This window comes from Athene noctua, chromosome 1, assembly GCF_965140245.1.
Source record: "Athene noctua chromosome 1, bAthNoc1.hap1.1, whole genome shotgun sequence".
In the NCBI taxonomy this organism is placed as follows: domain Eukaryota; kingdom Metazoa; phylum Chordata; class Aves; order Strigiformes; family Strigidae; genus Athene; species Athene noctua.
In genome coordinates this window covers 51,511,585-51,534,087 of record NC_134037.1, presented here as the reverse complement: position 1 = coordinate 51,534,087, position 22,503 = coordinate 51,511,585, and the positions used below count along the sequence as shown (strand labels likewise).

At 41.9% G+C, this 22,503-nt stretch overlaps 1 protein-coding gene across 2 annotated transcripts in view; it reads left to right on the top strand.

Annotated features, from left to right (window-relative positions):
* The window catches only part of BEND3 (BEN domain containing 3), a 63,439-nt gene extending 41,168 nt beyond the window's left edge, over positions 1-22,271 (top strand). Inside the window, exons 1-5 of one of the 2 annotated variants that reach the window (XM_074896114.1) lie at positions 1,005-1,232; positions 7,348-7,457; positions 11,576-11,620; positions 12,081-12,304; positions 17,324-22,271. In XM_074896114.1, the coding sequence (XP_074752215.1) occupies positions 11,587-11,620; positions 12,081-12,304; positions 17,324-19,576 (2,511 nt within the window). In that variant the 5' untranslated portion in view covers positions 1,005-1,232; positions 7,348-7,457; positions 11,576-11,586 and the 3' untranslated portion in view covers positions 19,577-22,271. Of the gene's footprint in view, positions 1-1,004; positions 1,233-7,347; positions 7,458-11,575; positions 11,621-12,080; positions 12,305-17,323 lie in introns of those variants that run through there. The other variant, XM_074896115.1, reaches the window with a different exon arrangement.
* The last annotated feature ends 232 nt before the right edge of the window (positions 22,272-22,503 follow it).

Below are 22,503 nucleotides of genomic sequence, written 5' to 3'. Positions count from 1 at the left end.
GTCCCGGCGCTCCCCCGCGCGCCGCCCGTGCAGCTGCCGCGGGGTGGCTCGGGGCAGGGCGCCGTGGGGGTTTATTTACAGGCTCCTCCACGGCCGGCGCCCAGCGCCAGGTGCGGCCGCGGGCTCGGGAGCCGCCGGGCAGCCCCTCCGCCGCCTCGGGTGACCCGGCTCGGCTGACCTGGCGGCCCAGCTCCGCCCCGCCGCGCGGCGGCGAGACGCGAGTGGGTCGGTGGGCAGCGGCCCGTTCCCTCAGGGCGCGGAGGGGTGGGGGTGGGGGGGGGGGGGTAACGGCCGGCGCCCAGCGCCGCCCCCGGCAGTGCGGGGCCGCGCGGCCACGTGCTCGCCGCCTCCCGTCACCGGCCGTGGCCACGCGGCCCTGGCCGCCAGCCGCGCGCGGGCACGGCGTCCCGTGTCCTCCGTCCGCCCGCGTCCGTCCGTCCGCCCCCCCCCCCAGCCCCATGCCGCCGCCTCACACGCCGCCCTGCGCCCCGCGGCCGCCCGCCTGCCGGGGCGGGCAACGGCCGCGCCCGGCCGCGCCCACCGCCTCCCCGCGCGCACGTGCGCGGCCCGCCGCGGCGCCTGCCTACGGGCGCCGGCGCCTCTGCCACGCGAGACCGCGGCCGGAGGAGCCGCCCGGCCCCGCGAGGACCGGGGGCGCGCTTCCACGCGGCGGCTGCCCGCGGCGAGCGCGCCTCGTCCCCGGTGCCCGGTCACGCCCGGTCGCGTCCCCGCGCCGTGGCCCACGTGCGGCCGTGCCCGCCGCGCCGCCCGCGGGCGGGCGCCGGGGGTGGGGCGGGCACGGGGCGGGCGCGGCGCGGGGCGGGCGGGCGGCGCCCGGCGGTGGGGGCTGCCCGCGCGGCGCCGAGTGGGCGGCGGGGCGCGCGCGGCGGGGGCGGGGGCGCGCGGGGTCTCCAGTGGGAACCGCGCGTTCCCGGTGGCGGCGCCGGGGAGGGCGGGGGGTGGGGAGGAGGGGGAGGGGGGAGAGCGGCCCTGCTCCTCCCCCCTCCCCTCCCGCCTCTGCCCCTGCCCCGGGGCGGCGGGTGGCGCTGGCCGCGGCGGCTCGGGGCTCAGTGTCCTTGTGCGGAAATGACACACGGTCCCGTCACGTCACGCGAGAGCGCAGCGCGCGGACCCTCGCACACAAAGAGCGGGGGGGAAACGCGGGCACCAGCGGCGGCCGCTCCAGCCGCCCCCGCCGTCCCGGGGCTCCCGTGCCCCTGCGCGGAGCCGAGGTAAGTCCCGCTGCCGCCGCTCGCCGGGCCGGGCGGCGGGAGGGGCGCCGCTCCGCGCAGCCCTCGGCGGGGAGCGCCGCCCCGGCGGGTAGGGGAGGAACGGGGGAGGGGGGGCCGCGCCAGCGAGCGGGGGAAGCGGGAGGCGCGGGGCCGGCCCCTCCCCCCGGCCGCGGCTCGGGGCCCCGCCGCCGCCCTCCCCCTCCCCGCCGCGGGGCGCGGGCCGCCGGGGGCGGGGGGGGCTCTTTGTTCGTTGCTTGGAACGTTGCTATAGCGCTGCGGCGCGAGGGCGCGCGCGCCCGGCCCGGCTGCCTCCATCTGCGGGGCGGGGGGAGGCGGGGGAGAGGGGAGAGTGGAACGGTCACGCCGCCGCCGCCTCCAGCCTCACCTTGTCCCCTCCCCCTTCTCCCCCGCCCCCCCCCCCCCCGCGCCGGCCACATAGATCCGCCCGGGCAGGGTTCGGACCGGAAGCACCAACCGCCGCCGCCTCGGGCTCGTGGGTCTGACCGCGGAAGCGGCCCGGGCCGCCGCGTGCGGGGCGCGCGGGGCGTCCTCACCGCAGCCCCCGCCTCCGGGCGGGGCCTCGCCGCCGCGCCGCTCCCACGTGGCGGCCGCCGCCGCCCCTCCGCGGGCAGCCCCGGCCGCGCGGGGGGCCGGCAGGGAAACCCCGGCGGCGCGGGGGGGGCGTCGCCGGGGGTTGTCCCCCCCACCGGGTCCCCCCCACCGGGTCCCCGCTCCGCCCCTCACCCCGGCCCCGCGGCTTCGCGGGGTCCCGTAGAGCGGTGCGGGGCCACTCGCCTGTAACGGCGGGGCCGGGGTCGGGCTCCTGCTTGGCGAAGCCGGTGGCAGCAGCGCCCGGCGGGTGATTGTGGGGTAAATCCTAGCGGTTCTGGGTGGGCCATGCGCTGAGGGGACCGGAGGAGGCGCGGCGGGGCACCGGCCGCCTCTGCCCGGGTCGCCCGCCGCTCTGCCCTGCTTTCCCCCCTGGTGTGTCCACACAGACCTTTGTAAACAGAAGGGAACAAACTCTGAACCAGCAGAATGTGAGCCGGCGGCAAGCCAACAGCCATGTGACGGCTTCCACATAGCGTTGACGCAGTCCCAGAGCTTTTTTGGACCGAAGTGCGGGTAGAGTTTGTCGCTGCCACCTGTAAAAAACAGTGTATGCCCGACCCCTGGGGCAGAGACGTTGGAACAGGGAAAGGTAAACTTTCTCCCTGCTTCTGGCTGATACCCAGTCACCGGGTTATGAATTTACATGAACGATCGCATCCAGTAAAACAAATAGTCGTGCCAATATACGTTGATGCATTTTCTCCCCTGCTAAATCAAACCCAGCGCTGGACCAACAGCGCTTTTATCTTTGCTGAGTATTTTCATAGTTTAGATAAATCTGTTGAATAAAAATGAAGGAAAATTGAATGCAGTTTGGAAGAGATTTTAAATTGTCTGTACGAAGTTCAGATGGAACGGTATTTTAAAATAAAAGCAAAGAATGAGTGGAAAGAGAACAAAGCATTGAGGAAAACAAAACGTTTCTAATAGACGTGGAGAGAACACCTGGTTGAAGAGAAACCAAATTGATGCATTAATGCTGGAAACAGATTATCTTAGTATTTTGCTGGCCACTGCAAGATTAAATTAGTGTTTGATAAAGTACCGGGGACAGGTTGAGAAAACTTCAGCTTTAGGCAACTTGTGGGAAAACTGAGAAGAGTGATTTTTTTTTTTTCTTCTTTTTTTAAGTTAAACTGCATCTGCAGATGTAACTAAAATGAAATAAAAAAAGACCCAAATTGAGAACATGCCCTGTAAGTCCTATTGGCAAAATGCCCTTGTTGCAGGCTGGCTTCAGTAGAGACTTGAGGCTTCCTGTCCTCCTCCACAGGGCAGCAAAGGAGGTTTTCCAACTATGTTAAGTATAGGGATTTTATTGTCCATAAGAGTAATGCTTCCAACAACATCTGCTTGTTCTTTTAAAAATATTTTTTCGTAGTTTTAGAACTTGTTATACATGTATTTATAGTTAGAACATGATTGTAGTGTTGGAATGCTCTTTTCTAAGGTATTTAATATTTCAAGTGTCAATACTGGATATCAAGAATAAATCTTACTCAGAAACTCCACTCTTGGGTCCCTAGCAGCACTCTACTGTCTCGAAATTGATAGAATAGAAAGCATCTGCTTTTAGTGTTCTTTATATTGTCTACTTGCATTTTGTGTTCAGTTAACTGAGGCAGCATTCTTATTTCACAGTTTCATTAAGATGGGTAGTCAATTTGAAATCAATTACTTTTTTTTAAATAAAGATTTCTTCAGCCTCCTGCCTTTTTAAGTTAATTTTGAAACTTGCCAAGCCGTTTCAAAATTTTTGCTCAGAAAAGTCAGAGTTAGAAGGAAACCTGACTAAATGTATACAAAGTACAGTTAGGTGTACAAATCAAACTGTATATTTCCCACCCCCTCCCCAGTTTCTGTCTGTTACAATAGTTTGAAGTGTAATTTGTACCATTAGTAAGTAACCTTGTTTCAAGCAGCATGCTGACGGTGGGTTTTTTGGTGATTCAGTGAGTGTGGTGATGAGGTTTTCAGCCGTAGAAGGATACATATATAGAAAATTAAAATACTAATGAAAATGCAAAGAAAAAGTCAGGAAAAAAAAACCATATATTGTTTTCATTTTTTGAGAAAGCATTGTCAAAATTCTATAATATTTAAAGTGAAATCACTGGCCCATGGAACTGAACAGAAGGCAAACATTGCCTCTAAGAAATACATTTTACGACTCAATTTTGGAGTGGTATTTATGTGTAATTCTGTTGAATTGAATTCGAGTTGCATTGTTTTTTATAAATTGGAGGAATCAAATGTACCTCGAGGATAATTGCAATATTGAAATAATTGAACGCAGTGCTACAGCTAGGAAGCAAGAGATGCAGATTACTTGGCTCCCAAAGCAGAGCCCAGAACTCACAGTTCTCTAGGTTTGCTTCTGCAGCCCAGCAGGAGAGCTTTCCAAGAGACAGCCTGGAAAACAACACGCACCCCAAGCAGGACACAGCTCCTGGGCAGCCTGAGCAGAGGCGTGTGGCTCCAGTCCCGTCTCCTCCAGGGACTGCAGGGCTGAGTGTTGAGAATGGGCATTCGCTCTCCTTATTTCAAAGCATTATGCAGGAATCGTTCTGCTAAAACATCACGAAGGACAGTATTTTGCACTGTCACTGCGTGGTTAGAGCAGTCCTCTGCTCACCTGCTGCAAGGGATGGGGCTACTTCGCACCTACCCACACCTACTATTAAGACCGTGGGCTTTCCTTGGGAAGCACCGGTCACTTTCTGTGCTTATCCGCTCTGTGTTTTGTATGAGAAACAGAGACACCCAAAGACGGGGAGCAGGACCCCAGTCACTTGCCTGTCCGGGAAGCGTCTTAACTGCTAGACTGATTAATCATTGTCCCTTGCTGAGGATGAATTTATATAAGAATTGTTTTGGTTGGCTCTGGGTAAACCACACTCTAATTACACAGCATAATACCGTTGTCATTTTGTGATAAAGTCCTGTTACAAGAAGGCATATGTAAGAGAAGATGCTACTTTTGGCTGTTAAACAGCAATTCAGTGTGCAGCTCTTGTAAAATTTAGCCGATTGTTACCTCCTTAGAATAGCAGCTTTGTTGGTGTTCCCATCATTTATTTAACTTTACTGGGCTGCCTGTGCTTTAAGAAGAGCGTTGTATCTTTCACTTTGCAGTGAAAGCAAGGAAATTGAGCAGCTTATTCCACATATGCTGTTAAACACCTATTTAATGTTACTAGCAAACACATGTATCATCCTTTGACCAAAATGTAAAGAACAGTTCACCTCTTCAGAAGCAAAGGACACTCAAGTAGAATACTTTTCATTGAAGCCTCTGAGTTTTGTGTATGAAGCAATGTACCACCATGAGGCTTTGAAAGGAATAAACATCTCATAGTACACTATGTCTAAACCGCTATATTTTTAATAACGTTCTTATAGTCAATAATGAAGAATTAGAGACATTCTTTCCAACCTACATGAAGATGCTAAAATATTTAGTGGGATGGTGTGCATTCAAGGAGCAGCACCTGTGCATTTACCATGCAGTAATGAGCTGAACAGTACAATGTTGTGCAAGCATTTAATTTATAAATAGCAAACTTCTATAAAACTGATAACAGGTATTCTTATGGTATTAGAATATATTAGTTAAAATAGTGATTAGTTTACATTTATAATTGTAGTTAACAAGTGTTATGAAATCTGAGTTGCTTTCCAAATACAGCATATGTGAACTTTTATACTTTTCTACATGGTTTTCGCACTTTTTTTTTTTTTTTTCAGTTGCCAGAACTTGTTGCATTAGATATGGGAGTTTGAAGAGTAAAGAGTTACTTTTTTAGTCATGAACAGCAGAACAACAGTGGTTTTTCCGGTGGATTTTTTTGTTTAAATTTTTAAAGCCAGACCTTGAAAGTGATCAATTAGGCTTTCTTTAAGAATTATTGCAAAGGCGGAGAACTGCCTTGATCTTACTTTATCAGCAAGGTCTTTTCTCTTTGCACCATACTTTTACAATGGTCACAATCATAAGACAGTTAGGGAAAGCATCCTCTGAGGCCAACACAAGAGTAATTGTAACATGGTAAATAGGAGGAGAATGCACATCCTGGGGTGGTTTAACTTGCTTATAGTTTCAATTTGGTTTTATATATCAGGAGCTAGGTACACTTTTATGCTACTTGTAAGCAGCATTATGCATTCATCATCCTGGATGATATGAGACTGAAATACATTTAGAGTGTGATTTGCAAATTGCACCCTCACTCATATAATCTTTTGTACCTAAATGCTTTAAATCCTTAAGGCTTTGGTGCATATTTCGGGTAGGCATATTTTTGATAAATGGATTGTGGTTTTTGCTCTGCTTGCAAAAGCAGCATCAGGGTGGTAGTTAGCACTAAATGCGCAGAGAAACATTCCAAAACCTGAGTGTTTCAAGGTATTCTTCGATGCTTTGGAAGAAAGCATTGTGCTATGCACTGAGTGAGCTTCCCTGTTAGCCATGGGTAATACCATTTCAACGTTGAATGTTGGTACCAAAATGGTACAATGATACACTTAAGTATAATCTGATAAGTCTTTTGAATAGAGGCATGTGCCTCAGTGATACCAATGCAAGTAGGGAGCATTAAGTCCCTTCATTGAGCTGTCTTGTTCCTCATCTAGTTTGATGAGAAGAAGGGAGAGAAGAATATGTGGAAATTTGACCAATAGTGGCAGCCAAGGTGTGTTGGGACAGCCCCCCCACCCCTTTCTTTCCCTGGCCCACCACTCCTCTTCCCACATGCCCTCCAGCATGTCATGACCTAGTGATTAGATCACTCTTCTAGGATTTGGAGACCTGGATTCTTGTCGGTGCTGCAAAATCAAGTGCAGGAACTTAAAAGAAAGAAAACCAGGTTTTCTGGCTCCCAAATACCTCTGTAAGCATTCTGCCATTGGTGAGCGAAATACCCAACACTTACTTATGACTGTCCTCTATGAGAGTCCCAAACTACTGAGCATGTTCTGAAAATAAATAGCTGTTGAGTCTTAGCCAGCAGAGCAGATGCAGAGGAGTTCCAAGTGTAGCAGTCCTAGCAGGACTCAAAAGGGTTGTGTGTGTGGTCCACCAGGAACTTGGTATCTAGAATCTATAACCACCTACCAGTTTAGCTGGTAGCTGAGTGGGGTTTCTGGTCTTGCTGCAAATCACAAGATCACAAATCATACCCGCTTAGATTGGTGTCTAGAGTTAAACTGTAATGAATATTGAATTTATTTGTAGTAGCATAACTTGAAACGGGACACAATGCTATATATCACATCAGTTCTCTGCAAATAGGCCCATTGCACATTAGTTTAAAAAGAATACTGTCATTGTTTGCATTGATTGCAAATCTAGGTATTTTTATTCACTTCTCTTAGAAGAACAAAGCTTTAATCACCCTAAGAAAACTGTCTGGTTTGGTTCATCTTTTTTAACTGTTTCAGAAGTGTCAGGATGTGTGGTTGAGTCTGGAGGGCTGAGCCCAAAGGAATGTTTCTGTCTTCCCAGGTGAGTGCTGGCATCCCACAGGCTCCGTTACATGACACCTAGCTGTGGCTCAGCACGGGTATCTGTACAGTACCAGCACTAATAGCTATCAAGGCAGTTTAGATGGGAAGGTGAGTATATGTTGATACATCAACAAGCTGCTTATTTTGAGATATGGATTACATAGAAATTCTCAACTACATACTGTTTTCAAGACCGTTCTCAATAGATGAAATGTAGGCAGTAAAATCCAATGATTTATTGTTTGAGTTGTGAGAATGGGGTCTGTTTACCTCTTCTTCCTTGATTGTTGAATATGTCCAAGCGCTACACCATCTTCCTGTTTATCCTACATTAGATAAGTTTGGCTAGTGGCTCTGCTAGAAGGAGGCTGCCATTGATCAAAAGCAGAGTCTCTTTTGAAGAAAAAGTGAGAGTATTAGCTATTTGCTTCATTTTTAGTGTTCAGAGGTGTAGGATCCATAATCAGGGTTGTAAGAGTTACTCTTTCTGAGTGTTTTACCCATATTTTAGCATAAGCATAGAGAAACAGATTGTTAGTTTACCTATTGCATGCCTGTTTCATTAGGTATTTCTGAACTGTCCACACATTCTTTGGAATTTAACTTTATATACAAGATAGAAACCAAAGAACTCAGAGAAAATGCTTCTAAAATAGGTTGGTTCACAAATTAAAATACGTACAAGCAAAAGCCTAAAAGCTGAAGTTTCAGGTTTACGTTTGTATTTTGTAAAGCATGATTTTTTTTGGCCAGTTCAGGTGGAAATACAAGAAGTTTCAGCTAAAATTTAGACATACGGGTGCTTAGTCTAGGGTGCCAACCAACTTCAGTAGGATCAGGATCTGGCTGTTGATGCAGCTGCTATTGTAGGTGTTTGGTATGTTTTGGAATCCACCTTCCAGATCCTCTTTTCACCAGAATACTTTCTGGGTGTATTGCAGCATCCCTCTGTATCCCAGCAAGATAAAGCTGCCAAGGTTGGTTGCTCTTCTGATCATGGCTGCAGACCTGGGCTCCCAGCTTCAGCACAGGGTGTTCACTCTTTCCTAGAACTAGCTAACTGCTGTCCTGTAGATAACATTGAGTCAGTATGAGGCTAAGGATGAAAAATGTATTTATCTTCTGTTTTGAATAAAGACGTGCAAGGTAAGAATGAAATATGTTTGTATACTCAACATGACAAGGAACAACTGTCAAGTGTTTACTTTACTGGATGAATTTCTTACTCTAGTGCTTTTTGCACTATTTTGTCCCGTTACTTGCCATTTTACCTCTCTGAATTAGAAGACAAGCACCCCGACAAAGAAAGAGGTAAATTGTTGTTTTCTGTCAGTTTATCAAGCTGGAAGGGCTCACTGAAGGTTAAGATGGGCACCCATGCTTGACCAAGGGAGCAGGTGGAACTGTGAGGCAGGAGATCAGAGGGGTAGTTGAATCCTGTCTCTTGACAGAAGCTGTCATTTGTGCTTCATTTTCTCATAATACCTAAGTTCTTAGAAATTGCACAAAGAAGACAGGAAACCAGATGAGGAGAGAGAGATTACTAGGACTCCCAAAAAGGAAAAGGCTGGAGTTCATGCTTTCTTTGACATCAGAGAGTTCAGATATGAAACCCAGTCTTTCTAGGCCTCATCAATTCTGATGCTGGTTTTGACTGTTTGTTTTTAATTGTATTCTGGCAGTTTTTAAATTTTTAAAAAAAAAAACAAAATCAAAATAAGTAGTAAACTTTGTTTTAAATTTGTGAAACAACGTTTTGAATACATGTTATTTGACCTGAGTTTGGGATAGCTTTGGTCTTCCTGATGTTGCCTCCTTTGGAAAGTTAATGGTTAACCAGGGTATGTGCTTTGCTTTAGTTTTCACTTTTTTTCTTAAAAGAGTGGCTATTCAGATCCTTGTTTATCTTCTTCCAGTTTGCTTGTATTCTCTCAGAGGAATTTTCCTGAAGCTTTCTTCCTATTTGAATAGCAGTAACATCAGGAATTAGAAGGAAAATATAATTCCCTATATCCCCTCATAAATATTTTGTGTTATTCCACTCACTGACACCTTTATAATCTTCCCTTCTGGCTCTGTGTTTACCACCTTTTAGTGTTTTGCTCTGATAGAGCAGTCTAGGTTTATCTGAAGAACCGTTTTGATTTCCATTACAGAATATTCTGTAGTGGTACTGGCTGATTTGCTTACTGCCACTTCAGGCCCTCACAAAAAGACTCTGTGTCACACTTCTTGAGCACTGGCACATGTTGGTCTTATACCACATCCCTCAGAGCTAAGTCTAGTGCAGCGTGGAAAAGTGTAGGAATGATCTAGGCACCGAATATCAATATATCTGGGATATCAGGGCAAAATAGGAATGTTTAATACTATGTGCTTTTCTTAAGGTCCAGTGTAGCTTTTTGATGGTGCTGTACAAAGTATGCTGTTTGAGGATTTTTCATAAAGAGCTGTAGTGTCTGTGTCTAAATTCATAAATATTGTTGAGTTAGCAAGACTTGGAATTAACTCTTACCAGTGCTTATTTAGAAGTTGGTGTGGGCCACTTAGTTTCATGCTGTTGGGTCTCTACAGAGTTTGCAAAAGTTTAAGTGAAGTGATTATAGTACTGTTAAACTGGCATAATTTATATGTGGATCAATTCATAAATGCAAGTCCTGAAATAGGGGATTATGGTGGGTGAAAGGAGTAGATATCTAAGGGGTTTGTAGTAGCTCTACGTCCAACAGAGTCGTCTTCTGATGATGTGATGATGAAGACAATCTCATGTTATCCTCTTGAGGATGCCCTTTACAAGGCTGTATATAGGGGCCATGTTGAAGATCAGCACATCAAAGGGTATTTCAGCTTCTAGAGTGGCTCAGTATGAGCTGATTTTATAACTCCATGCATCTTTTGTTTGAGCATGTGTGCTAGTATACTTGTAGTGTAATAGTACAAAATCTTATCCAGAATGGGATCTCATACTTACCATTAACAGCCATCAGCTGCTCACAAAGAAAAACTCATAGCTACACAGCATTCAAGTGTTTACAGAGTTTTTCAATAGTATTTTGAGACGATTGTTTTTTTAAATTCTATTCAACATTATTCAGAAGAGGTAGATTCTTTTTTTCTTCCAAAACAGATTCTCTGTCTCTTTCTCTCTCTTACTTTAAAAAATTTCATTGTAATTCCCACTCCTGCACTGTACATACACTTTTGGTTGATTGATTTTATTCACTTGGTCCAGTCAGAAAGAAGCCTGTCTTGATTTCAGACCTTGGCTAAAGGAGAGGCAGGAACAGTTGAAAGAAAACTGTTTGAAAGAAGAATGTGTCTGTGGAAATGTAAAGTAATAATATTCTGGGGCCAAGTAAACATAATGCTGCATGTAGATGAACATGAGCAGTGTGTGATAGTTTACCAGTCACCAGCTTACCAGCTGAGAGTGTCAGTTTGCAGCTCTGTGCCCTGTAATGGTCAGTGAGATCTGATTAGGTTGTTTGCTTTGTAGATCTCCAAAAGATTTAGAATATCTTTTAGGAACATGTACACAGATTGATATTTGCCCCCAGGTAACTTGCAAAATTAATTTTCAAGGAAACAGAAATGGAGCTGAGTCTTTCATGTGAGAAGTAATGTTAAGATCATGCTAGAATAATACATAGTATTTGTTTTTCCTTACAAAAAGCATTCTTAAATTATTTAGAGGCTGACAAAGAAAAAGTAGTTACTGTAGATCTGCAGATTGCTCTGCTTGAATTGATGCAATCCGTATCAGAAGATCAAAGATTTTAAAATCAAAACTTACTCCAGCATGTATATTACAGTTTACAATGAGTTTTCCTTCTGTGATGACTTTGAGTGACCCACAATGACAGTATAAAAACATTTGACTGTAATAAGTAGTGACTTGTTGCAGGATGGAGAGTTTAATACTGTTAACCTCCATTTATATACTGCCAAAATACTTTCCAGAGGTTAAAATGACTTTTACTTTTCTCCATACCAGAAAAAGACATATAGTTTTAAATACTTACCTATCTGTCGTTTGTTGTCTGCAACATAGTTTACATGTTGACAGTTCTATAGATGGCCATGAAATTTACCAAAAATAGCTAGTTATTACAAACATACAGACTGGAAATCATCTAGATTAAAACTAATTCTAAAACCAGATGTAGATATTTCCTGATTCCAGAAGATGCTGATATTTATTTTTGTATTTTTGTTTTATTCTTTAGTGAGATAGAAGATGAATTCAGCTGAAATCACTGATGATGATGAAGGTAAAATATTGTACTTTGTGTAATTTATGATCAGGGAAAAATACTTGTTGAATTAAAGCTTTTGTAACCTGATAAAGAATGCACTTGGATCAAGACAAATTACATTAATGTTTTTTAAAAAGCTATCTAAAATACACCATTATCTTTGTTATTCATTATATTTGCTTTTCTACATCCTTCCCCCCCCCTCCAAAAAAATCTTCCTACTGTAACTTTATTTGTTTATACTTTAGACTCTTCTTTGGGGAAGAACCTGTTGTTTACTGGATGACTGAATGGTTCCTAGCATAATAGAAACTTGACTTTGGGGTGGCCTCAGCATACACTTACCATACAAGTCATAAAAAAGAACGATGTTTTTCAAAACATATTTTCGTAAAAAGAAACAAACCACAAATTAAGGGTGTCATGGTTTTCTGGAGAGAGTGCTTTATCTTTCTAAACCTTCTCTTTTTCCTAGTAAAATTTCCTAAAAAAAATGTTGTGAAAGTAGAAACAGAAAACGAAGATGAAGCTCTAGACTGCTCGGTAACATCCAGATCTGCTGAGAAACACTCACTGGATGGTGCAGTTACTTGCCTGCAGGACTCCAACAAACGGAAGCAGACCTCACTTGGTTGTGATGGTTCAGGGAGCCAGCAAGATGTCTTACCCAGTGTGAAGAAAAGACGCTTTACACAAGAGGTGACTTCTCTATACATGATTGTGTGATTTTTCTGTTCATATTTTGTAGGCTAAATTGATTGCTGCTATAAGCAAAATGCAAGTTGCTTAACTAGATTTGCATTAGTAACGAGTTTGAGGCAAATACAGCTAATCTTAACACAGTTTGCACACATTACTTGTCTGGATATTTCTTTAAATAACAGAGGAGTGATCATATCTACAAAATACAGTTACAGGTTAATTCATTGCTGTTAAATGTATTTTTGTTGTTTGTCAGAGAGCGTAGGAGCAGGTAGTGATTTGGATTAACTGAGCATGACTGATTACAGTCCCTCTCATGTCACACAGTCCTTCAGCCGAATGGTAGAATCAGGGCTGTAATTCTTCCTTCTGTGACACAGATTTCAATGTCAGTGAGACAAGTATAAATTTGTGTATTATTTGAAAAACAAAAATTCAAGGATGCAGAAGACTTCATCATATCGAGAGCAAAATGTATTACAACTTCTCATGCAGCATCTCACTTGTGATGATCCAGATTTTTGTCCAGCTGGTGAAGGAGATGCCTGGTCTCTTCAGTTATCCTGTTCTAGCAATTGGAGATTTTCATTAATCTTTGCTGAAACTGAGCAAGTTTTTTTTTGCCCTTGTTCTTTACAGTAGGGAGAGCAGGGATCGTCTGTACCTAGAAAAGTCTTCTGCTCATGGGAGAATTGGCATGATGCTGTCCACCCTCAGCCCTTCCTTTCTAAGACTAAAATTCTGTTTTTTTCAGCTCTTCTTCAGTAGTCACTTTATATTTTTGTTATTCTCTTTGAGATTCCTGAAAGAGTAGTGTCCAGAGTTGGATAGTCCCATCTCTTCTAACACCCTCTGAAGTAGTATAATGACCTCTTGTTTTTCACACTCAGCACTTTATTAAAATAACCTAGATTCAAATCCATCCTCTTTTGAATAACTTCAGGCCCTGGGTTATATTTAGTTTATGACCTACTCTAATGCACATATCCTTTTCTGCTGTTCTGCTACCTAGCCAGTTATTCCATGTTGTATTTGAGCATTTCATTTCTCCTTTCTAGCCATAGCTCTTCATAATTCTTTTTCTTGACTGTCATCTCTCTGTCTTCTTGGGGCTTTTTTTTCCCCTGAATACCTGTGGTAGGTAGGTTTTAATCTTATTACATGGTTCTTTTCCCTTCTCTTTCTCTTTTTACAATTGTTTGACTTACATCCAGATTCTTAAAAGAGCTTCATAATGGTCTCTGAACTGTGCTTGCTTTGGATTTTACTGTTTGCTCTTTGCCTTTAATAAATTTTAAAATTTAAATTGAAATTAATTATAACTTTGGACTTAGAAAGTGACCCAGTAACAATGATGAAAATTCATTCTGGCTGACCCCAGTGAATCAGCATGTTTAGTTAAATAATCAACCAGAAATAGTCCTTAATCCTAACAACATTTTTACAGTTCATTACTTTTCTAGTACCAATATTTTGTTTTAGTTGATGGCTTCATTATTTCTGTTTAAACAGAGGACAAAATGTTAATTACTTTTGAGAATATTGTGCTTGTAGTATATTTTTACTACACATCACATAAGCATCTCTGTATGGTACAAGCAGAGCTGTACTTTTAATGTTCTGTATCTATACTATTGGGCTGGTGATCATATTACTAAATTACTTTCTATCAGAAGACATTTTGTTTTTTAAAATTCTGATTGTCACTTCATAACCACTGCATTTTCTCTAATTTTCATTTTTTAAAAGAAGTGTAGAAGACTGTGAGTTTAAAAAATTTATGTGCAAGACATTTCCAAGATCTCATGGGTTTGATAGAATCTTTTTATATGCTTCTCGCTCATATATTTTTCTTTACTCATATGATAGAATATTATGCTCTGTATTCTTACAGATATTTAGGCTTTATTAAGCATAATAAAGGTCATAAATTAGATGGACTTCAGCACTGAACAGAGCAATAAACTGAACAACTTCTAAAACTTGGCTTAGGACTCTGAGAGACAATGTGAGAGACTATTTCACAGTTACTTATTGATTGATGTTTGGCAAAATACTGCATTTTGCAAACATTCAAAGCATGTATATAATATAAAAACTTGCTGTGCAAGCAGCTCTATCTTACGTACATTGAGTCTCATAGAAGAGTATCTTTGCATATTTTTTGATGGTGCGTTAAAACTGAACATCTTAAATGGGTGTAGTATTTATCTAAAATACATTATGTTTAAAGATCAGTGTTACAGAAATCTAATTAAAAATACTAAATACTAGTTTAATTGGAAAATTTATGAAAAGCCATGTATTTATGCTTTGGATAGTGCTGTTCCCAGATGGAAACTGTATAAAGACAGGATAATTAAAAGCCAAAGGAAAAAAAGCAAGAATGCATCTGAAATAGAAAATCCTTAAATATGGGCCCAAATGTGTTGTCATCTGTTAGTGACTGTGTTTCTCAAGTGCAGATAACCAAATTCATCCCGCTAGCAGATACAAATACCGTGAGCTGCATTAGTGACAGGGCAGAAGTTCTGCTGCCATCGCAGCAGAGATCTGCTGTAGTTTCTGGTGTGAACACTCCTCCTCCAGAGCACCGCGTCCAAAACTGAGAGTGCAAACTTTCACAGTACTCACCGTCAAAGTGCAATAAGATACTTAAGACAATGAATTTGTATTGTTTAATACACATTCTAATATAGCTTTACCCTGGCTCTGTGTGTGTGGTGTGCATTAATAGAAGTTACTCCAGCATTGCCAAATTTTATTATATAATTAATTAGGGAAAAGGTACGGCAGGAGTTCTGACGAGAACTGACAGACAACTGATGGCCTGTGGCAAGCTATTTAGTAGAGAAGGAATTGAATGAATCATACTTTGCATGTGAAAAAGTATTTGGAATATTCTTTGTAAACGGGAGCATTAATGGAAGAGCTAGCTTCTTAGCTAGCAGGTCCCACTGTATGTGTAAGAAATATATTCTCTAGAATTGCAATTTTGTTTTGTTCTTTTGATCTAAAATGGTAAAAGAAATTTGCAGTTCAGTCTGGGCATCTGACTGGGGAACAGAACTATGCATATCGTCAGGGGAGATTTTCATGACCTTCTTTCAGCTGATGTCTATTTGGGAGAGCTCTGTTACCATGTGGAAATAGCTCTGTTTCTCCATGGACAAGTATAGGTGGTGTGTGATGACATCAGTCCCAGTGTAGGATCCTACGGTTAGGTGGGAGCAATGTGGATCTCGGTCTGCTCACAATTTGGTCTCTTGTGTTGTGGTATTCTACAAGTCACAAAGGGCTGATTTACTTAGGGTATATCATACCACTTGCTGGGGTAAGTCACCCTTTAATAGCTGCTGGTGGTGTTACAGGACTCTGGTTCTTCACTGTCCTCATACCAAATGTGCTTTAATATGAGTGAGACTGGAGGGAGTCTTCTAAATGAGACCTGGAAGTCAGGTGTCCTGGGCACTACGACGGCTAGTATTCTGTGCACTGTGAAATACATTGCCTTTGCGTTATGCTTTCATTTTATCATCTGTCCATCCACACCGCTTTAGCATTTCATATGTAGGGTTGTATGATGTGAATGAGAACAGAACTTGTAAACATAACTTCAATTTAATTGAGTCTGCTGGTTTCTAAACTTGGAGTGGAAACCAGCATGTTCTTTCTGAGCCTCTTTTGAGTATACGTTGCATTAGAAATTAAAAAGTGATTAGATTCAATTTGTCACTGCAGTAAGCAGATACTAAGTGTGAGTGAACATAGGGACCAGGTTAATTTCATGAGTGCTACAGTTCTGTTTTTTCAGAAAGGAACCTTAATTCAAGTTCCTTACTACAGAACATAATGGAGTCTTCACTTGAATTTCAAACTGCTTGTGGTTCTCAGCTCAGACCTCAAGTCTGTGTTTCATTTGTTTTAATACTTGAATGCAAATTCTGTTTTATCTAATTAATGTTCTGTGGAACAAGCCAAGCAGAATGTTTCAACACAGTCTTCTCTAAAATCTGTGTGTTTTCTCATGTTTGAATTCTGTATGTTGGATTTTGATTCTGTTGTATCTACTTAATTTCCTAAGAATTATTTGCAATATCCATGTTTGCAAAAAACCCCAACTCACCCAAACCCTGCATATTTGCTGCAAGTTTATGAAAATGCTTACTTCCAATTTTATGCAATGAGGAAGAGTTAGAAGTTACTGAGAATATTAATTCTTTAAGAGCTCATTACTGGTTTTTTATATAAATAATTTAGAAAATTAGAAACCCATGAGTCTAAACTTCCCTGCCTTTCAGAAATAAGGAAATCTTAGTCTTCCCTTTTTCAAAAGACACTACCAAGGTACTTTTCACTTTGTTTTTAAGTTTTTATTATTTGAATAGAATACTATTTTAAAATTACAGTGATTCTTAGAACTTGTTTAGGAATTGTACACCATTACAGAGATTAAAAAAACCCTATATAAACCTTTCACATTAGAAAGAAGAGAATAAGCATAATTTTGGTGTCTTATAGCTTTTGTGGTATTTTCAAAAGCTAACCTAAAGAGTATGCTGGAACATTAAATGCAGTCATTGGAGGCAGTGGCAAGGTCACAGGACTAGGAGTCAGAAAATCTAGATTCTATTCTTGGCTCTGTTGCTGACTTGTTGCCACCCAAATTCTCTACAGCCCAAGATCCTCATATGCAAGGTGAAGCATAATGATACTTAATTTGGGAGAGTATTTAGAGCTCTGTGAGTAAAGAGTACTAAGGATTATTATTGCATTTCTATTACATGGAGAAAGCCATGAATCAAAACTATTAAAAAACACCAACTAAATAATACTTTACTGTATTTTTATTTTTACTTTTCCTAGTGAATTTATTAATTTTGGTGTATTTGACACAACTAAGTCCTCTGGAGAAAATTTGACTTTGCATATTTATGTAACTGCCTGTTTAAGGGGCATACTTATAGCTAATATTTTTAAGGTAGTCTTACTAATACAATATTTATTCATTCAAAGGGCCCCCTTTCAAACATGAAGAACAGAGATACTGGCTCACCCACTCAGGTAAATGCAGAGCAGCCAAACAAGAACAAGAATCCTAACATAACGTGGCTCTGTGAAGAAGAATCCTTCAGTGACATAACCACTCCATCTTATAAAAAACCTCTCTATGGCATCTCACACAAAATCACAGAGAAGAAGAACCCACCAGGAGGAGAGCAGTTTTCTTCTTATGAGTTGTTTGAAAAAATCAACCCCAGCAGTCCCTCACACCTTCGGACTTTGAATGACCAACGCAAAAGGGACTCTGCTGCAGCCATTGCCATAACAGCAGCCACTGCAGATTCTGACCCAAATATATATTCTTTGATACAGAAAATGTTTTACACGCTTAACACCCTCAATACCAATATGACTCAGCTTCACAGTAAAGTTGACCTGTTGTCTCTGGAGGTTAGCAGAATTAAAAAGCAAGTCAGTCCAGCAGAGTCTGTTGCAGACTTCAAGCCTCCCCCAGAGTACCAGCTGACTTCTGCGGAGCTCAAACAAATCATGGATCAAAGCACGTCAGGTGGAGACCTAGCTTGCCGGTTGCTAGTGCAGCTCTTCCCAGAGCTCTTCAGCGATGATGAGTTCAGCAGAAGCTGCAGTGCATGCGGCTTTCTCAACAAAAGGAAACTTGAATCTCTTCATCTGCAGCTTATCCGTAACTATGTGGAAGTTTGTTATCCTTCTGTGAAGAATACAGCTGTGTGGCAGGTGGAGTGTTTGCCACAAGTCAATGATTTTTTCAATAGATTTTGGGCTCAAAGGGAAATGGAAAACAGTCAGCAGAATGTGCAATCGTCCAGTTTTTATGAGACCGAGCAGGTCGAATCCTCTCATTTTATGGAGGATAAAGAGCAGGAAGAAGCTTTGTCCTTGGACAGGAGTAATGCCATTGCTTCAGATTACATGCTGGATGCTCAGGATCTCAATGAATTTTTAGATGAAGCTTCTTCTCCAGGGGAATTTTCTGTTTTTTTGTTACACAGATTGTTTCCAGAACTCTTTGACCACAGAAAATTAGCTGAAAGGTACAGCTGCTTTGGAGACTCTGGAAAACAACTGCTGGATCCTCATCGGCTTCAAATAATCCGTAGGTACACTGAAATTTACTTTCCAGATGTGCAAGAAGAAGAAGCCTGGTTGCAGCAATGTGTTCAGCGAATAAACGATGAGCTTGAAAATACATATATGGATGGAAGTGAGTGTGATCAGATGAGAGATGACTGTTACGATTCTTCTAGTTTACCAGATGATGTATCAATCATAAAAGTGGAAGACAGTTTTGAATATGAAAAACCTGGCAGACGCTCAAAAAAAATCTGGCTTGTACCCATAGACTTTGACAAACTTGACTTTCCCCCTCCCGATTTTGATGTCCCTGTCCCAGATTACCTGTTAAACAAAGAACAGATCAAAAGCATATATGAAAGCAGTCTTTCTATAGGCAATTTTGCCTCTCGATTGCTTGTTCTCTTATTTCCTGAACTGTTTACTCATGAAAATTTACGGAAGCAATACAACTGTAGTGGATCTTTAGGCAAGAAACAGCTTGACCCCACTAGAATTAAATTAATTCGACATTACGTGCAGATACTGTACCCCAGAGCAAAGAATGACAGAGTGTGGACATTGGAATTTGTTGGGAAGCTTGACGAGAGGTGTCGACGAAGAGACACGGAACAAAGGCGCTCGTACCAACAGCAACGGAAAATCCATGTGCCAGGGCCTGACAGGAGGGAGTTTCTCAGCTATGCAATAAACCCTGAGAGGTTTCGAGAAGAATTCGAAGGGCCACCGCTGCCACCAGAAAGAAGCAGCAAGGATTTTTGCAAGATACCACTCGATGAACTCGTTGTTCCTAATCCAGACTTCCCTGTGCCTTCTCTGTATTTGCTGTCTGATAAGGAGGTAAGAGAGATAGTGCAGCAGAGCCTGTCAGTTGGCAACTTTGCTGCCAGGCTGCTCGTAAGACTCTTTCCTGAACTTTTTACTCCGGACAATCTCAGACTGCAATACAACCATTCAGGTGCTTGTAACAAAAAACAGCTTGATCCTATCAGACTGAGACTGATCCGTCATTACGTGGAGGCAGTTTACCCTGTGGAGAAAATGGAAGAAGTATGGCACTATGAATGTATACCGAGCATTGATGAAAGATGCCGGCGTCCTAACAGAAAAAAGTGTGATATACTGAAAAAAGCAAAGAAAGCAAAAAAGTGACAGGCTCTTTAAATTCCTAAGACTTTGACCACTAAATTATTGTCAGGATTATGCTTTGGTTTAGACTGAGGGGCCTGTCAGGGGCTGAGGGTGCTCAGCATCTGGAATAGTCAGGCACTAAGTTTGTTGTGTTTTAATGTGTGTGTTGCATCTGTGTGGGCACCACAGTAGTGGGAAGTGGCTTACTACATTTGTACATGGGTAAAGGCCCTAAGTCATCGGTGACAGAGCTATCAGTGACTCATGGTTTTCACTGGTGCAAATACATGTATTGAAACTGTATTACTCCACTCCCCATTTCTGCCTCGTCCTTTTTTATCACTTTCTAATAACAATTATTTTTTTTTAAATCATTTTGCTCTTCAGAAGCAGTTTTTCATTATACCCTTATAAACAGTGTTGTTATTTAATTTGGAGTTTGAAATGAATTTACATTTGAAAGTGCCATGTTCATTGGAAATCATTGGAATATTAGAAATTGCTTCTACAGTAATTGCAGCTTCACGTTTGTTTTCTTCTTGATGATACTAAGATACTGAAAATAGTAATACCATGTCAAAGAATGGGTCAGGTTGTTGTCATCTGCATTTTTGACTGTTACCCAGGTTCTGTTTCTAAAACCAAGAATTAACTGTTGAAGAATTGAGATGTGAGCATAGACACAATGTGAATGGTTTTTTTTTATATTGATACCACAAGCTTGATCCTGCCCCTGTGAGGTTTTTTTTTTGTTTTGTCCAGTGTCACTGCTGGCGTGGCTGAGGATGGCTCATCCGAATAAAGCCAGCAGAACAGATCCAAGCCTATACCCATGAAATGTCTTGCCATCGCCTGCTTGCCGTTCTCTTTGTAAAATAACAAAGACAACAAGACCTGAAACAAGAACTTAGAAAAATTTTAGACCTTACTCTCTATTAAAGTCCTGATTCCAAAGGTTTCCAGTGTTCATACTGAATTGCATATATAAAAGGTACGTGCAAAGATTGGCTTTGTGATGAAATCCAGTGTTTCAGGGTCTCCACGTATGAGCTGTGGTAATGTAACTCATTCTTTGTGTGAATGCAGCAGCAGCTGGATATTTCAGGTATAGGGATGTTGAACTCCCTCACGTTGCCAAATTGATTTAGTGTAATTAGTAGCTATTTGGAGGCATAACTCTGTATGTATAACTTAGGTTCATATGGTCAAGCTTGCATCATTAATATGTCCGAAAGTGTAACAAAGACCACACAGAACCCAATGTGAATTTGCTGTATGACTTGTCACTGGAGAGTGCTGCTTTAAAACTATTTTCCTCTCTTTTTTTTTTCTTTTTTTTCTTTTAAGACTGATAGAAATGGTGAGAGAGTCAAACATGGATTTTTAAGACAGTAAAGACAGTGATCACTTACTGACCATTGCTGGAATACCTTGGAGGAATTATTGATGTTGTCTGTGGTCCTTTTTTGTTGTTTACTTAGATGGGTCATAGTATCAAATTTCAAGTCAGTTCCAGTGTAATTTTCTATTTTAGTATTTGTAAGAAAGTAAAAAATACTTGATATTTTTACTTCAGATTTTTAGAATTTTTTTGTTCTTTGAGTCATACTGATCTTTTAAAAGCAAAACAAAACATTTTTTCCTAATGACAAGAACTAGTAAAAGTATTATGTTAAACTGGAAGTGAATCATAATCGATAGTAGCATTTGCTCATTTTCCCCATGCGCTATCAACATTCTCAAAGAATGTATGAAGAAAGTCATGAATGTACTAAATAATATACTGATACTGTTTGTATCCATTTAAATGTTTCCTGTTGGTTTAAATAATAGCAGACCATGCACAAAATGGATATCAGAGCAAATATGGCTATAATAAAATTAAAACATTTTACCAAAGATAGATAAAGAACTGATACCACAATGTCTGCATCTTATCTTTCATTTTAGTGCATAAATTTAGCAAATTAAATGTATCGGCAACCAAGACTTTCTCTTGTAATTGTATGCTACCTAGCACCTCTGTGAAATTTTTTACATGCACTTTTATGGGAGATATAAAATGACAGAAAATATTAACAGCTGCTTAATTTGTTGTTGCAAATGACTGGCCAGAAGGTAAGATATATAATTATATTTTCTTATCTTAATATCATGCACGTTTCATCACTTAATGATGTCAAAGCTCCCAGAAGAATTGGATATATATTAAAACTTTTCTACAACTGGCAGATGTTACTAGCTAGCATGCAAATTTGAGACATATACTGGCTTTTACTGTCAATGTTGACATCAAGTAAAAAAAAATCAGTCCGTTCATATTATCTACTAAGTAGTGGAAAAACAGTTTTCACCTTTTAAAATTACATTTTTGAAAGTGGGTATAGGAAGATTTTAATTGTTTTTTTCTCCTCTAATTGCTGTGTACATTCCTTTTATCTCACTCTTCACAACCGTTTCATGATTTGTCTGATTGTATGTTTTATAATTGATATCAAGAAAATACAATCATATGAATAGTGACATAGTTCACTAATGAAAGCTCTTGCAGTGCATCTGAAGTACAGCCACTTCATCCAATTGGTCAGTCTTGTAAATAAATTAAAGGTATATTATTTTCATACAAGAAGAATGTTGTCTGGTGATTGTTTGAGTACAAGCACGAATATTTTCATATGAAGCATGTTACTAAGATGAGATAACCTTGGCTAGTTGGACAATACATAAATGAAAATACCCAGGCTTGCTGCAGCCTTTTTAAAAGATTTTTCTGTGTTTCAGGCTTTCTTTGTTCAAAAGAATAAACTAGCCATTTTGAAAGTGAGGTGATAGGAAGATTGCTAGATATTGAAGTGTTTGGAACATACATAACTATTCATACACTGACTTTCTATGGATGAACGTTACTTTCTACCTACCAGGTCAGTAAACCCTGATAAGGTGAATAT